Raw genomic sequence first — 15,972 nt, forward strand, 5'->3', positions numbered from 1 at the left:
AAATAGTCTTTTCATTATTTACAGTAACATAGGTACTGAAAGCAAAAAGGGTATTGCAAATCTGCCCAAGTACCTGTGCATCACAGCAGTTTGTCTTTGGCCTTATTAGGCAAGTCTTCCACTTCTTGCCCCTTTTCTTAGATATGTAAGTATAGTTATTCTACCAGTGCTATAAAACTATCAACTTCTGGTTAGGGTTTTTTTATTTTTTAAAAATTCCTGGTGGATAGAGGATCATGCTAATGCTGCAGTACTTTCCTTACCACTGTTTGAGTTCTTTCCATTTCTATTCTAAATGGATAAATTCTGAAACATTAATGCTGATCTCTTGTTTACTTTTCACACTCCTAAGGTTTTGGGGGAAGAAAAATCTCTGTGTGTGGAGCTTGGGGAGGTGTTTGTGGAATTTTGGTAACTTTCCCATTCCTTTAAGAAATTCTTTTTTAAAAAAAAAAACAACACCCCCCCCCCCCAAACCCAAGAAACGCCCCAAACTAAAAAATGGTTCACAGGGTTGTTTTTCATCCCAGACTAGCATGATAGGTAGTTCTATTGCTTGCTGTTCCCCAAGTAAATGAATAAAAATGTCCACATATAAATGAGTATTTTAAGTTCTGTAATTATAAGTAAATAAAATGACTGTTTCAGTATTATCTTGGCTCTAAATTTTTCTTAGGCTAGATTTATCCTTGGTTACTAATACTAGATCTTTCAGCTTCAGATTCCTCAGGGGAAAGAGTGTATTAGCTTTGCTAAATGTGCGAAGAATCTTTTATGCTGCCTTTTTATTTTAGTAATAACAGGTATTTCGAGAGTTGTATCTGTCTACTTTTTTTTTTTACTTAATTGCTATAGCTTTTCACTTTTTATTATCTATTACTCTGAGAATGGCTGTCAGCCTAAGTATTTAGCTGTGTAGTACTTCATTCAGGATTTAATTTCTCTATATACTGTAGACATCTCTTGGAAACAGTGAAATAGGTACAGTTGTGTACCAAATGATTGTATAATTAAAGGTTAAAGAACATTGAGGTTAAATTCTGAAAATTAACACATCTTATTTCTTACAAAGCAAAGTCCTAGGCTGCAAAGATTAATAGCAGTTCGCTATGGATATGACTGGTAATGAAGATCACATTCATAGTGGTCCTGTAGGTTTGCTGGTGAATACTTAGTTTTATATATAATGATCACTGAAAATATTCCTAGAAATACCTTTTAAGATAGTGACTAAAAAGAGCATAAGCATACTGTAAGTAGAAGGTATTTCAAAATTTAAGAGTTTTCTTTTTTCCTTTGCATCTTTCTTTATTTACAGGAAAACAAAACAGTTGAGCCAGTCTGCCCTCTTTCAGATCATGCTTATAGAATAGAAGTAGTTTACTAAAATATATTAATCATACATGTAGCTTTCTCTGAAGCTCTAGGAATGCCATTAGAAATGTTTTTGAGTTTTGCAGTGTTTAAATCAAAGAGACTTAGTATTTTCTTGACTATACCAAAGCAAACCCTCAGTGCAAAGGCATTCAGGTTGCCTACAATACTTACTGATATTTCTTAGCTGAATAATCTAGAGCTGGTTTAAATCTTTAAATCTGATAGTTTTTACTTTGAAGAAACTGCAGCTGAGACCATGTGTTGGCTTCAGGTTTTTCACATGTGCCTCAGTTCATCCAATTGAACTGTAACGGAACATCTTCTGTTGTAACTTATTCTTGTTTTTTTAACCAATTTTAAGTAAGCTTTGAATAAGCAAATCATTCTTGTCATCAGTTTGTAGTCAGTTCAGTTTTTCCTCTGGTTATGATAGCATATTTGATAATTAAAAGTTTTTTAAAACACAAAAGAAGAGATGTTAACTGTGTGTGTCTTCTAATTGCAAGCATTTCAGATGAGAGATTTTATTTTTGTACACTCTGTTCTACATACTCTGCAGCTTTACAGTTTCCTCATGCTTTAGGATGCAAAGCCAGCCTTGTGGCTGATCAGTATGGAGTGGCCCAGTCTCGGGGAGCCTGGGGCTTACCAGCTACATGCAGGCTCTTCCAGATGCTCCTGCTACTGAAAGGGGGAGGGGAAGAGTGTCTTTTATTTCAATTACTTGACTTACTAATTTGTAACTTAGTCAGCTCAGCTGATGCCATGTAAGATACTCTTACCTTCTGCAGCCTAGCTGCTCATTAGCTACAGTTTGTACATCTGACTTGTAAATGTGATTTTTAAAATATGGGCAGTCCCTTAATATTTTTACCTAGCAGTGCAATGTTATTTGTTATCAGATACTTTACTCTTTAGAAACCTTATCGTTGGTACAAGATGGCAAGGTCTACTTCCTTGAGGTTCTTGGGATAAAGCTGATGCCAGTTTTCAGTTATTGTGACACAGAAAGGTGCAAACCCCCCCCATCTTTGTAAATTGGGGTACCTGTATATCTTGTTTTGGAGTTTGAATGGGAGTTTCCCACTGAATTAATCTTAGACGTTAGGTATTAGTAATATTTTTTTAAATTTTTCACTGGGTATCTGGCAAGTTCAGTAGTGTTTTCTAAACATACTGGTAGGTGATGTACAAGCATATATATAGTCAAAGAATGTGCCATAATAAACACATTTGTGTACAGCAGTAAAATGCTTTACCTTTATATCGTGTCTTTCACAAATGTGTGTAGAATTGTACAAGCTTACGGCTGTATTAATGCAACTTTTGTAGCTGTAATGTAACTCAAATCCTGATGTCGATGTCTGTAGATGTTCATATTTGTGGAAGGTCAGGATCTAAATTTGTCTCCTCATCCTGTATTGTACTTTGATTGCAATTAACATCACATCTCAATAAATAAAACATTTCTTGTGGAGGGTACCCTTGAAAGTGATAGTGCATAGCAATGCAGTAGTGTAAGTTACTTTAGATAGCTAAAATGAGTGTTTTCCTCAAGCCTAATGGTTTACCAAAATGTATTACTACCTTATCAGTTCAGGAAAGAAAAAGCTTAAAGGTATTAAAAGTTATCCTAGTTCTGGCATGGTTTGGTTACGCATATTTGTGAAGCCTGATAAAATACTTGAGCTGTACTTTTCATCTGATCCCATAGAGATAGATCTTCTCTTGATGACTGAAATGTCATGATTGTTTTCCCTATTTGTGCCATCTAGCCGAGGGGTTTAAATATCTATTCTTGTAACTATTACAGCCACCTGGGCTTGCTCTTTTCTTTTGCAATTAAAACAAGCCTGAAGTTATTCTCAGTTTTTCAGATTTGAATATGGAGAACTTCTGTAGTAGCATCCAAAGACTTCCATCAAGATTGTAGAGCACTTTGTGCACCAAAGCTCTGAGAATCTAAAGATACTGTTTGTTCTACATTGTCTATTTATACTTGGTTGACCTAAAATAGCTAGGAAAAAGGTTGTTCATGCCTAGCTAGAAAATATCCACACCCGGTTACAGTGGATAGTAGCAATTTCTTTGAGGCGTTATTTCAGAAACACAGTACTTTACTCATTTTCACCCTATACTGTTTTCAAGTAATGGTCAAATCCTCCAAACATGTCTGGTAACCACAATGTTTGCCTTAAACTGGAGTTACTTGCAGGTCTTCTCAGCTGACAAAGTTGGGCTTTGTAAAAACTGCTAAAATTAGCCGGCCCTTCCCTGCTGATCTCATAATATTGGAATAGACTCTCATAAATGGTGTGGTTTTTAAATTCAGTATAAATCTAATAGAGCACACTTTGTTATAATTGGATGTGGTGCTTTCAGAAACTGCACCTTTATTTGCTTGTTGAGTTTTCTTTAGATTTCTGTCACTAGTCAGGCAATAGGGTGGGAAAGCATACAATGTAGAATGCAAGAGGCTTTAAAAAGTACTTCTACCATAAGCTTGTGCTCTCTTACAAGGAACTAGCACTAGTAAATATGTGCTGGAGACTTAAACAGTGTGCCTGGTACTTCCCCAGGTCTGGTTCAGTTGAGTATTTTTAATAACTGGGTTTTGTTTTAAATAGAGAAATGTTTTTATTTGCAGAATTTCTTAAGAGTAGTAGCCCATAGATTAATACTTGGGTTTCTTCTGAAATGTGAGGGGACTCTGGCAAGCAAATAGCGGAAGATCCCAGTTTTGAAACATACTGTCTATAGATCTGATACCAAATCTTTCTCGTTTTGTTTATGTGAACTAGCCACCTTTTGCAGCGACATACTAAGGGCAAAGTCAGCATCCAGAAGTCAGTGTTAGGAGAATTAGTATTCTAGTAGTTGAGACATCTCCACAAAGAAAGTGCAGAAACTCTCATATTCACAGGGGTTGGGATTCAAATAGCATATGGTGAAAGAGTACATGAACTTAGATTATTTCCAGTAATATTGCCAAAAAAAAAAAAAAAAATTAATCCTAAGATAGGTGCCTTAAGTCATACTTTTTATTGAACTGTATTGCTCTTATCTTTGACTTTTTAATGGCCGATTTTGAACCTCTGATCTGAAAACTTTGGAAACCTGAACGTTTCTGTAGAGTTCCAGGTCTGGCAGTGCAATTTCTCCTGGCTGGTGGTTATAGTGCTGTTTTGTATCTCAAAATCGGAGCTGTCCGTATGGTAGCAGGCATATTTTGTGGTAGGATGTAAGTTCTTAGGTACAAGCATATTTAAGGGCCACTGGATCTGACAACTTTAGTTGGAGCTTGTGGACATGTTAGATACATACTTGCAGAGTTACCACATAGGCAAAGAGGCACCTAGTACCTACCTCCATTAGGCTTTAAATTTCTGCTGTCTTTGAAGTGCTCACACTCTCGCTCAAAAGTAAGTTTAAGTTCTGAGTATTTTCCTCAGGTGAGAGGTGTGGTGATGTTACAAGGAAGTTTACTATTAAAATTGTAATGCTTCTGTATCACAAATGGCTGGAATTAATAATTGTAATGCAAAGACGGTCTTTTCTAAGAACTACAACCTTACATTAAAACATTTAGTTCAAATTTAAACCACCACCAAATCAACTTTTTCTAAGTTCCAGTAGAATCATTTTAGATACCAGTTAGCAGAAAATGATTGGGGGTGGTGGTGGTGTTGCTTTTTTAAATACAGAAGTCAAACTTTAATTGATATTTAGACATCTTGCACAGGAGCTGTGTGATCATTCTACAAGAAGTAATTACATGTAACTTGGTGATTAATGGGACTCTGCATTTGCATTCTCCTAACAGTATGCTGGTAGTCTATTGAAATACATAATTTTTTTTTTTTTATGGCAGCCTTGGACTTCTAACAACTCAAGCCTTCCTTTACAGGGCACAAAACTATGGATAATAATGGAATACTTGGGTGGAGGTTCAGCTTTGGATCTTGTAAGTATATGATTTTTTTGCATTATAAGTACTAACGAACCTTATTTCATTGCGCTTTCAGACCTCTCTATAAAATCTAGTCCTTGGAGGCAGCTAATATTACATCACTGCTACATTGTAATGCTCTGAAAAGTGTGAATTTGAATGGTATTGAATTGATGTTGATTTTTTTGTTGTTTTTACTGTTTGTCTCTAAGCATTAGGAAGCATCCGTTTTGTTCTCAGTCAAATGTAAGGCAATGGTTTTTTTTAGTATGAGGAGAAGTACTGTTCTTGCCATATGTGGTGGGGTTTTGGGTATTGGATCATCTGTCCCTCCCCTGTCCCCTCCCCCCCCAGTAGAATTCATTACACTTGAATAAAAAATGTTTCCTTTGGGACTGGGTTTCGGGAATGAATGAAGTGTATGCCCACAGAGTACGGTTAATTTTAACTGGTTAAAAGGTGTTGGGTTTTCCATTTTCAGGTATTTTCAGTTAAGCATGAAAGTGCCTTTTACTTAAGATAGTGTAGCATTCATGAAGGATGTAGCTTAGAGAGTACAAGAGCACAATCCACTGTATGTGGATGTGGTTTCCCCGTACTTTCAGTACAGCTCTGCTTCAGCTGTAAAGCTTAGAGACCCACCCTTTCCTGTAAGATAATATAACTCAGTCTTTGTGTTGTTCTGAAGGAAAAATGTCTTCAGTATTATAGAATGGTGTTAATTATATATTTGCTAACAGTGGTCCTATCTGCAAGAGCTGAAGCATGTGCTTAACTTCACAGATCTATTTAAACTTCTTTATGAAACTATATCACATCAACTCAGCTACAGGAATGCAAAAGCATAGTAATTACTTGTAGCGTGTAGTAGTTTGTAGCTCTGGAACTTAGTCTTTTGAGGAAGGGGCTGTGAGATACTTATTCTTTACCGCTTTGGAGTAATTGATAGTCTTCTGTGGAATGTCAGAAATAGTGAAATAGCTTTTACTAGTGACAGTTGAAAGCACTGAACCTTTAGAAGAATAGAACTTCTAAGTTTTGCCTCACTTTGCCATACCATAATTTCATGGTGTTCTCTGTTTCGGTGCTGTGGTGTTGGTATTTTTTTTTTTTTATAGCAGAATCACCCACTTTAATTGCTTTGGTTTTATTTGCATAGTTTTCTAATGTGCAAAGTTTATACTTATTCCATACTAGCAGCTTTATAGCAGCATGTTATGTTCTTGATGCAAAAGCAAGCATGGAATCGAAAATGCTGGAACAAGAAAAATGCAACATTGAGTTTAAAAACCACAGTCAATAGACTAATTTATTCTGTAATAAACTGAGTTTCTTAATTCACTTAATCTAAAATACAAAATTCAGTCTGCTGTGTTTGCTGTCTATAGGAAACTAACTTTGTGGAAAATTAGTCTAGCTTTTCATGTGCATTGCATGCTGGGGGGAGTGCATACTGTACGTGTTAGAAAAGTAACAGTGCTTTCAATGTATTATCAGTAGAGGAGATGTGAAGATGATTATTCCAATGGCACCTATTTCTGATAGAATGTTGACATAGTTCATTGAATCTTCCATGAATTCTGTTAGTTCTTTACTTTTAAAAAATCTTTCAAGTTTAAGATTTAATTAAATCCATAACAAGGCAAAAAATAGATACAAGACTAAAATTATTGTAATGTATCTTTTCTGTAAAGCTGCGTGCAGGCCCATTTGATGAGTTCCAGATTGCTACCATGCTAAAGGAAATCTTGAAAGGTCTTGACTACCTACACTCAGAGAAGAAAATTCACAGGGATATAAAAGGTGCATAACGTTTAAAATGTTACTTTATTAAAGCCTTTAAAAATCGTAAGAGCAGTATTCTAATTTAGATATTATTTCCCCTTGGCAGCTGCCAATGTCTTGTTATCAGAACAAGGCGATGTTAAGCTTGCTGATTTTGGGGTTGCTGGGCAGCTGACAGACACGCAAATTAAGAGGAATACCTTTGTTGGAACTCCGTTTTGGATGGCCCCTGAAGTTATTCAGCAGTCAGCGTATGATTCAAAAGTAAGTATGAGAGCAGAATACCTTTTCTTTGTATCTGCGTATCCAACAGAAATTACTTTGATTTTTGTGGTTTTAGCTTTATCAGTATGGAGGGGAAAAAAAGTAGATTTCAAATTACAGTGTTTAAACTAATTAAATTAAAAGTGTAATTAAATTGTTTTTATACGGTAGTTACATGTCACTGTACTCACATGCAAGACCCATGCAAACTCACCAAGTAAATTGATGCTTTCATGTTAAGATTCTTTCAGAGAAACTCCCTGGATGCTTTCAGTGTTGTGGGTAGGTTGGTTGGTTTTGTTTTTAATTTCAATTCAATGTTTCACATTTAATTCAAATGGTAATAAAGCTCTCACAAATTAGAATGCCACCAGAATTTATCAGCTTATTTAAAGCTAAGCTGGTGGCTGAAATTTTACTTGTCTCAGATTTTTCTAAACAGTTCTGGATATAATTTCTTTCATGGTATTTCTGAGGACCTGTGTAATGCTGAAGATTTTAGCACAGGTGACTAATCTTGAGAAGGAAAAAAGTAACTTGAACTACAGGATTGGGTAGCTGTGGTAGTAGTGTGGTACCTTGTACATTTCTTTGTCATGGGAGCTGTTGACTAATTGCAAAGGAGAGTTTCCCTATGTGAACTAGCAGTAGAAAAGCAGACCTCCTCCATGTTTTTCTGAGGGTTGAGAACTGCTGCTAGAAATTATGATAAGGAAGGAACAGTCCCCTCTTCTCCCATGTGTATACCCACAAGATAACCTAGAGCGTGTGGTTAGTAAAATGGTAGTGTAGTTCAGTGCTGGCACTGGACTTTCTACGCTGTAGATGCAACCTTAAATAGGAGCAAAAAATCTAAAAATCTTGGTATATGCTAAGTAATACTTTCATACTGTTTTTTCTCAAATAGTAAACACGTAACTGTACTTGTGATGTGCACATAAAGAAAAGACTGTTGAATATCTGAGATGTCCTGAAGATATTCACGCTGCAGGAGACTTTCCCAGGATCCTTCAGACTTGAAGGAATTTGTGTACATGTCACAAGGGTTCTTGCTGATAAGGAGTACGTTGTAGTTCTCATGTTTAGGGTTTCAGTGGTGCAACTGTAATGTGCTCCCTAGGGCACTTTGGAAAAAGCACTCCACTTTAAAACTGCGTGTTGTCCAGTCAAAGTGATAATAATTCCTCTTCTGCTTGCCCTGTGTATAAATCAGCTGTACCACCCCTTTGTTTACATTCTCCCAGCAAACTAATCTTATGCCTTCTGTATCTCCTCAATATGTCACCAGAGCAATGCCCTCTCCCTTTTCTTTCTATGCCAAAAGTCTGGTGGGAAAACACATAACATGCAAGCCTTTGGTAGGACAGATGAAGGGTTTTGGACAGGATACGCTTCAATTTCTGGACTAATACTGATGAACATTTTGGCATCTGGACTGAATTTTAACCTTTCTGCTTCTCTCCCTGCTTCAAAATGACAGAAAATAAAATAGAAATTCATACACTTTTGTGGTGGCAGAGATTTACAAGCCCCATCTCTTCTTTCAAAACATTTTGCTCCAGTATACAATTGTTGGTTATGATATTTCAGTAGTAAACAATGAGCTAGTTTAATTCTTCAATATTAAGTACAGATATTTTAGTTCTTGTGAATAGGAAGGGAATATTGGAGAGATGCAAGTTGTAACCCTTGTTTACTCTATGGGCAACTTTGGTTTATGACTTCTGTGCCAAGTGTAGTCAACTATTGCCAGCCACTTTTTAATGCGAAACACCTTTAGTGACCTTAATAGCTATCGTAGCTCATCTAAAAAGATGCAAGTAACATACGTTTCACTTGGGAAAAATCTCTAAATTGGAGAAGAATTTTACAGTTCACAAGATATTTTGATACAAAGACAGAATTTGTTTATAATGCTTACCTTTAGCTAAAATAAATACCGCTTCATTATTCTTACATTGAAACTTACATTGTGAACTTGGTGTTTCAGGTCTAGCAAGTTGTTGATAATTTTCTAGCTAAATTCATCAAGCAGTCTGTTAGGAAAGAAATTAAGTGATCACCTGCTGGATTTGATTCAACTCTTTGCCTTGTTTCGTTAGAGTGAGGTGTCAAACAAGGTTGGATACCTCAGTGCATCTACAGTTTAAAAAGTAACATCAGCATGCAGTTTTGGTATCTAAACAAAATCTGAAATTGACATAGGAAATCTATGGTAGTTTGTAGTTCATTACATAAAAAAATCAAAGGGAGGTAAATGTTTCTGAAGCTTCTTCCAAAAGCATGTGTATTTAGGTGCACATTTAACTTGCTGACAGTGTTACAACAGTGACAGCGTGCAACAAAAGTGATGTTGTAGATGTTTGTCATTAAAGACTGATTAAGTCAGCCAGGTCTTCGGGGATTATAGCCTTCAAATATTGGTAAAGAATCTTTGTGCATTATCTACTTAGATCAAAATTAATTTTATTATATAGATGCAGTATATGTGAAGATTTCGGTTATTAACGACTTACGATAGCCCTTAATTTTGTACTAAATGTAACTTTTCTCAGGCTGATATCTGGTCATTGGGAATCACTGCTATTGAACTAGCCAAAGGGGAGCCTCCCAACTCTGATATGCATCCGATGAGAGTTCTGTTCCTCATTCCGAAAAACAATCCTCCGACTTTATTAGGAGAATTCAGTAAACCTTTTAAAGAATTCATTGATGCATGTCTGAATAAGGACCCAACATTTGTAAGTAGATGTGTGTGTGTGTGTGTGTGTGTGTGTAGATGTTTTGGCTTTGTTTCCAACTCTCTCATGCATGTGAAATACTTTGCTGGTGTAGTGCATCATAGTTGAAATAATTTTAGAGACTATACTTTCCACTGTAAATGGTAGTGGTGCTTTTTAATAGCTGTGTCTCCATCCTAGTCTCTTTTGTTTAAAATACCGAAAGGAGGAGGGACAAGGCTGGAAAAAATGATGGTGACAGAGGCAGCTTCCTAAAACGCACTCAAACCTAAGATAATGTCAGAAGAGAAGCTTTAACAGAGGAGAGAATCTTAGATCTTTTTCTTCCAGCAGAACTTCTGCTGTCTGTCTGAATTCTGCTCACAAGGAAATGTTGCATTGGAGAATTTTGATTAGTCATTTTCCTGGGTGTGTACCTTCTAGCACAGAAGGACAAGTGGTATGGTCTGTGACTTGATCATATTTTTAGAGTGCTTGTAAATATGGATTACTGGCGTTTCTTGACTTCCTGTTTCACTAATTTCCTGATACTATATGAGTTAGCTCTAGAAGTCAGTTGTCTAAATCTCCCCTATTAACATTTAAAATCATGAAATGTTAGCATAACATTAAATATTTAAGGTGTTTCTTACAGCGCCCTACTGCAAAAGAACTTCTGAAGCACAAATTCATCATGAAAAATGCCAAGAAGACTTCGTATCTAACAGAACTGATTGATAGGTTTAAGAGATGGAAAGCAGAGGGACATAGTAGTGATGAAAGTGATTCCGATGGTTCAGATTCGTAAGTTTATTTTCAGTTTAGTCTCTTTTGGGCTTTTCTTTTTTTAAATAATGTTACTAAAGTAGGTTTGTGGCAGTTTCTCTGTGTAATTAACTCCTCTTCTGTACATCTGTCTTTGTTCCATTATGTTTTTCATTGGCTTCTTTCAAGAAAACCCCTTGTATGAACCTAAAGACTTACACATAAGTCAACCTATGTGCTCGTTATCTCTTTAAACTTTCTCTCTCTGAACTCAGTTTCACTTCTGTTTAAGTGCTATGTATTTCCTAGTCTGAGGCTAGTGGTTATACCAAAAACAATGAATCACAATTAGAAATATTGCGGAGCAAGGTTGAGGTGTGTGAAGAAGTTTGCACAATGCCTGTGGAACAACATACATTCTGTAAGTCTCTTGCTTTTCTGGATATCAGATAACTGTTTTAAATGGGATGCCATGGGAGAAGGTAAGCTTTATGGGTAGATAACATCTTCTGTTTGCTTTGATTGTATTTCAATTTATTCAGCCTCTGAAGTTGTTTTTTTAAAGGTCAGTTAATATTTCAATACACGTTTTTCTTCTTATTTTAGGGAATACAGAACTAATCCATATAGATTTATTATGTATTTCGGTTACCTATGCTTGGTTAGCATTATGTCGTGGCTAGTATTGTGTACATCATATCCTTTTTCTTCAGGGAGTCCAGTAACAAAGAAAATAACTCTCATCCTGAGTGGAGTTTTACGACAGTTCGAAAGAAGCCAGATGCAAAGAAGCTACAGAACGGGACGGTGTGTACAGTCTGAAGAGTTCTTCTTTCTACGTGCTGATTTTGAAGCCAATTTAAGGAAGATAGTGATAAAACTTAGTAATTATTCACTTTTCATAAGAACTGACTGTCTTTTTGTAGTTCAAGAGATGATGCTTGTTAGCGGTATTTCCTATGCCCATGTCAGCCTTAAATGCAAAAGGTACCGCATACTAATAGATCAGTATCTGCTTGTAGGGGTTTTAAAGACTCTCATAATATTAGAGAGGAAAAACTGAATTGTTTTTCTGTTGATATATGACATTTCAGATGTGTCATCACGCATCTGTTTCCACATCACGTAACATTTGTTGATGTACTGTGCCTTCATTGTTTTTGTAATGTATTTCAAGTGCTTTGTTGAATTTAACTGAACTTTCAAAATCACATGTGCTGTGTTAAATGCAGCGTATGCGTTGTACAGGAGTATGCTAATGTAATCCTTATTTGTTAACTTCTAGGATCAGGATCTTGTTAAAACCCTGAGTTGTCTAACTATGATAATCACCCCTGTGTTTGCTGAGGTAAGTCCTGACTTAAAAAATTTCTTTGAAAATATTACCCAAGTGTCTGATAACTTCTATAATTTTTATCTGTGTTGGTTTGCTACTCAGCTCAAACAGCAGGACACAAATAATGCTAGCAGAAAGAAAGCAATTGAAGAACTTGAGAAAAGCATCAATATGGCAGAAGCAACATGTCCAGGGATCACAGATAAGATGGTGAAGAAACTTATGGAGAAATTTCAGAAGTAAGTTAAAGAATTTGTTGTATGCATTGTAGAAAAAAAAGAAAAAGTTTTATTTTAAAAGAAAAATTTTAAATTAAGTACTTATGTACAGGAAAGGTTAGTTGACACTGAATTTCATATGTTGGGTAAATTTGAGTAGTTTAGTGGTAAGTGAAAGATCTGCTATGTCCAGTGCTTTAAAGTTTTAACTTTGGTAGTACACATAACAATTCTGTTTGAGACTGAAACTAATAGTAACAATTACTGTATCTGTTTGGTCTTCTAGTGCTGCAATTTTACTGTAGTTGTTATACCTTGCTTCCTTTAATTTAGCCTGCAATTTTGTCATAAGCATATTTATAGCCTGTAAGGGAGCAGGAGAATCTTTAACTTTTTAGGGAATATTTTCTTGAGAATGTCACTTCTGGTGTTTTTTTCCTGTGAACTGTCGAGATGAAGGCATGTACGGGTTTGGTGATGCAAAAATAGTTATGTGCTGTTTGCCAAGCTGAAACAATATAACTAACAAAATTCTTACTTGCATTTTTTATCCATAGATTTTCTGTTAATGACTCATCCTAAGAAACTTCACATAATTGACTGCTGTTTCGTATGGACCCAGTGAAACCCACCAAAACTACTTCAAGCTTGGCAGTGCTTAGCTCATGAGCTCCTTGTGCCTTCTGGATCTTTGCAACATATTGATGGTGATTGAGGATTTGAAAGAACCTACTCAACTATTTTGTGGCAGTGCACATGGTTTTATATTTTCAGGAAATTATTTTGTAAAGAACAACTTTTAATATTGTAGTTTCACCTGTTTAATCTGATAAATGTTGAGGTGCAGTTTTGCTTTTAGAAATAACCATTACTTTAGTTAATAGAAAGTGCAAGTACAGTATGTTTTGATGCTGTTTTGTTCCTGTACATGGGGATGTACAGGTCTTTTGTATTCATGAGTTAAACTTTTGTAAATCACTAACAAGCTTCAGAGAAAATAGCTTTTTCACGAGCATATTGAAAACATGTAATGTAGTGGCAAGGGTATTGCTGTAGCACCTGCTTCAACCAGCATATAGTTATCGTGCCCTGAAAAATAAACCTGCAACAGTATCTATTATAATTCTAAATTGGTACAGTATTTTAGGCAGCTCTATGATTAAATATATTTGAGAGCAATATGTCAATAGTTTGCAGGTGATATGTAGCAACAGGTATATCCTGATGTACAGTATATGTATTACCTTTTAGAACAGGTTTTGAAGTAGTAATTCAATCTTATATCATCATGGTAGGAAAATTTAGAGCAATACAGTTGAGGGGGTGGGGCTTTTGGCAATAATGGACAAAACCTGAAGTCCAATTTAACTTAATTTTTTTCCTCTGAGTACACATGCCTGGGTGGAAGGGAGCCAGAGAAGCCGAGCGTCGCATGATACATACCTCACAAGCAGGTATAAGTGTAACACCAGCGTTCTGTGTGGTGGTGTTGTTTCTCCTGTAAGATATTTATACACATTTTTGTTCTTAAATACATTAAATACAGTACATCAACATAATTTGTTTATAATTTTCTGAAAGTGTATTTTAAATATGTATTTACCAGTTAATATGCAAATAACTGAGTTATAGATATTCTTTCACAAAAAGGTAGTACTGTGCAGTACGGAGTGATTTTTTTTTTTTTCCCCATAAAAAGTAGGTAAGACTATAAGTTGCTTTCAGTTATATATTTATGGTACTGCTAGATGGGTAATATCTTCTCTTCTGTTTTTTTTTTTTTTTCCCTTTTTCAACCCAGTATGTATATTATGCTGAAGTTTTGAACTGGGATTGTTTTTCAGTACTTAGCTGTGGAACTGTTGGTGTAAATTTATTTTTGATAAAGGCTGGGTGTGTTTATTTTATGGTTCAGACCTGCACATTTGTTTTTGCACAAAAGTCATTTTAAAGAATCTGAAATATATCTGCCAAATATTGAAAAAGTAATGGTGTGCAAGTAAATACTGCATTTTTAGTCAAATGTTGCCATTACATTGTTTTTATATAAAGGACACTTGTGAGAGATGGTGGTTAGATATGCCAAGGACAATTATTTTCAATGGTGCCTACACTGTAAAAAAATTACTTTTAACTCCTTGTTTTAATTTTAAAAAAATGTTTCTGTTTAAAACTTTCATCTGCTATATAACTGAAATTCAATTAGAATTTATATCTGAGAAAAAAGTCTGGAAATAGTTTTTGAAAACAATAATGTTATGGATGAAATAAATATTTTTATAAATGTAAAAGCAGCAAAAGTTGTAAATACAGTTGATCTGAAGCTTTACAAAATAACTGCATCACAGAAACAAATTGTAGTGCTCCTCTAGCTTCTGTAGTTGTTAGTCTTGTAAATCTGTTTATAGATTAAGCTTATTTCAATGTTTTGGGGGGTTTTAAATGGTTTAAAAATAAATATTTAAGTTCTGTAAACTTTCACGAGCTTGTTCTGTTGTGCGTTTTATTCTGAATTTTAGTAGATGTGTAGAGGTGTGGATATACCTCTTACAAACTTGTGTTCTAGTTCAAGAAAGGTGTTCCTTGCACAGAGTTGCGTGGTTGCTTTGAAAAGGTTTGAGTCCCCCCCATGCTGTTCTTGTCCGGAGGACACCTACCAGCTGCTACGCCACAGGGAATGGATGGAGCAGCCCCAGGGTTCAGTTTGATTCCATTCCTAAAGAGGAGTCGTCAGGATCTGTGTGCTCAGATGAACGTGCACGGCCAGTGACAACATGGTAGAGGTGTCAGAACACTCTGACTTCATTGTGAACTCGGCATTGTGGAGTGAAGGTACAAAAAGGCCTGTGCCACAGTTACGTTGACTTTCACTTCAGCAGTCTCGACCCAAATGTCATTTTACAGAGCTCCATACAAATTTCTCAGAATTAAAAACACGTTTTTACTTCCATGTCACTTCCCTTAAGTTGTTTGTTTTATGTGGGAGGCCAAGGGGAGAGGTGATGGGAATTCCTCCCAAATTTTATAACTGGTGGCTGTACCCTGTTGACACAGGGTCTTTAATCTATGCAACTCTATAAATGATTCTGGGTAGGTAGGGTTAATGAATTATTTGGGGAATTGGAACCTGTCCTATTTGTGATATGACTGTAACAAGTTGCTGAACTATGGTGCCTCTTCTTTTCCTGTGAAATGGGTGGGATGTATACCTACCTCATAGGACAGTGTGGGGAAAAACTCATCCGTGTGTGAATAATACAGCCTCATTCTCTTATAGCACAGTCCATTCAAGAAGTTTGGGGGTTTTTTTTGTTGTACTGCATATGGTATTTCTGCGCCTAAAGTCTCTGTGCATTGTTAAAACTATAACCTTAACTCTTAAGAATGGATGTCTGTATTACTGGTTTCCAGAGAACAGTTGTCTTTTTCCCCACCATGTGTTAGTTATTGATGAACTGTGTAACTTTATCAGCAGTATTCTGTTGCTGACAGATAGCTAATGGAAAGATATATCAAAATATTCATGCAGGAACCATCTTCTTGTTTGGTTTGCCATGC

At 35.8% G+C, this 15,972-nt stretch overlaps 1 protein-coding gene across 2 annotated transcripts in view; it reads left to right on the forward strand.

Annotated features, from left to right (window-relative positions):
- The window catches only part of STK26 (serine/threonine kinase 26), a 33,207-nt gene extending 18,312 nt beyond the window's left edge, over positions 1–14,895 (forward strand). The window contains exons 4-12 of one of the 2 annotated variants that reach the window (XM_052813436.1): positions 5,285–5,341; positions 7,021–7,129; positions 7,218–7,375; positions 9,931–10,116; positions 10,751–10,899; positions 11,574–11,667; positions 12,146–12,208; positions 12,299–12,435; positions 12,972–14,895. In XM_052813436.1, coding sequence (XP_052669396.1) covers positions 5,285–5,341; positions 7,021–7,129; positions 7,218–7,375; positions 9,931–10,116; positions 10,751–10,899; positions 11,574–11,667; positions 12,146–12,208; positions 12,299–12,435; positions 12,972–12,996 — 978 coding nt within the window. In that variant the 3' untranslated portion in view covers positions 12,997–14,895. Of the gene's footprint in view, positions 1–5,284; positions 5,342–7,020; positions 7,130–7,217; positions 7,376–9,930; positions 10,117–10,750; positions 10,900–11,573; positions 11,745–12,145; positions 12,209–12,298; positions 12,436–12,971 lie in introns of those variants that run through there. The other variant, XR_008239082.1, reaches the window with a different exon arrangement.
- The last annotated feature ends 1,077 nt before the right edge of the window (positions 14,896–15,972 follow it).

Source organism: Harpia harpyja, chromosome 18 (genome assembly GCF_026419915.1).
Source record: "Harpia harpyja isolate bHarHar1 chromosome 18, bHarHar1 primary haplotype, whole genome shotgun sequence".
In the NCBI taxonomy this organism is placed as follows: domain Eukaryota; kingdom Metazoa; phylum Chordata; class Aves; order Accipitriformes; family Accipitridae; genus Harpia; species Harpia harpyja.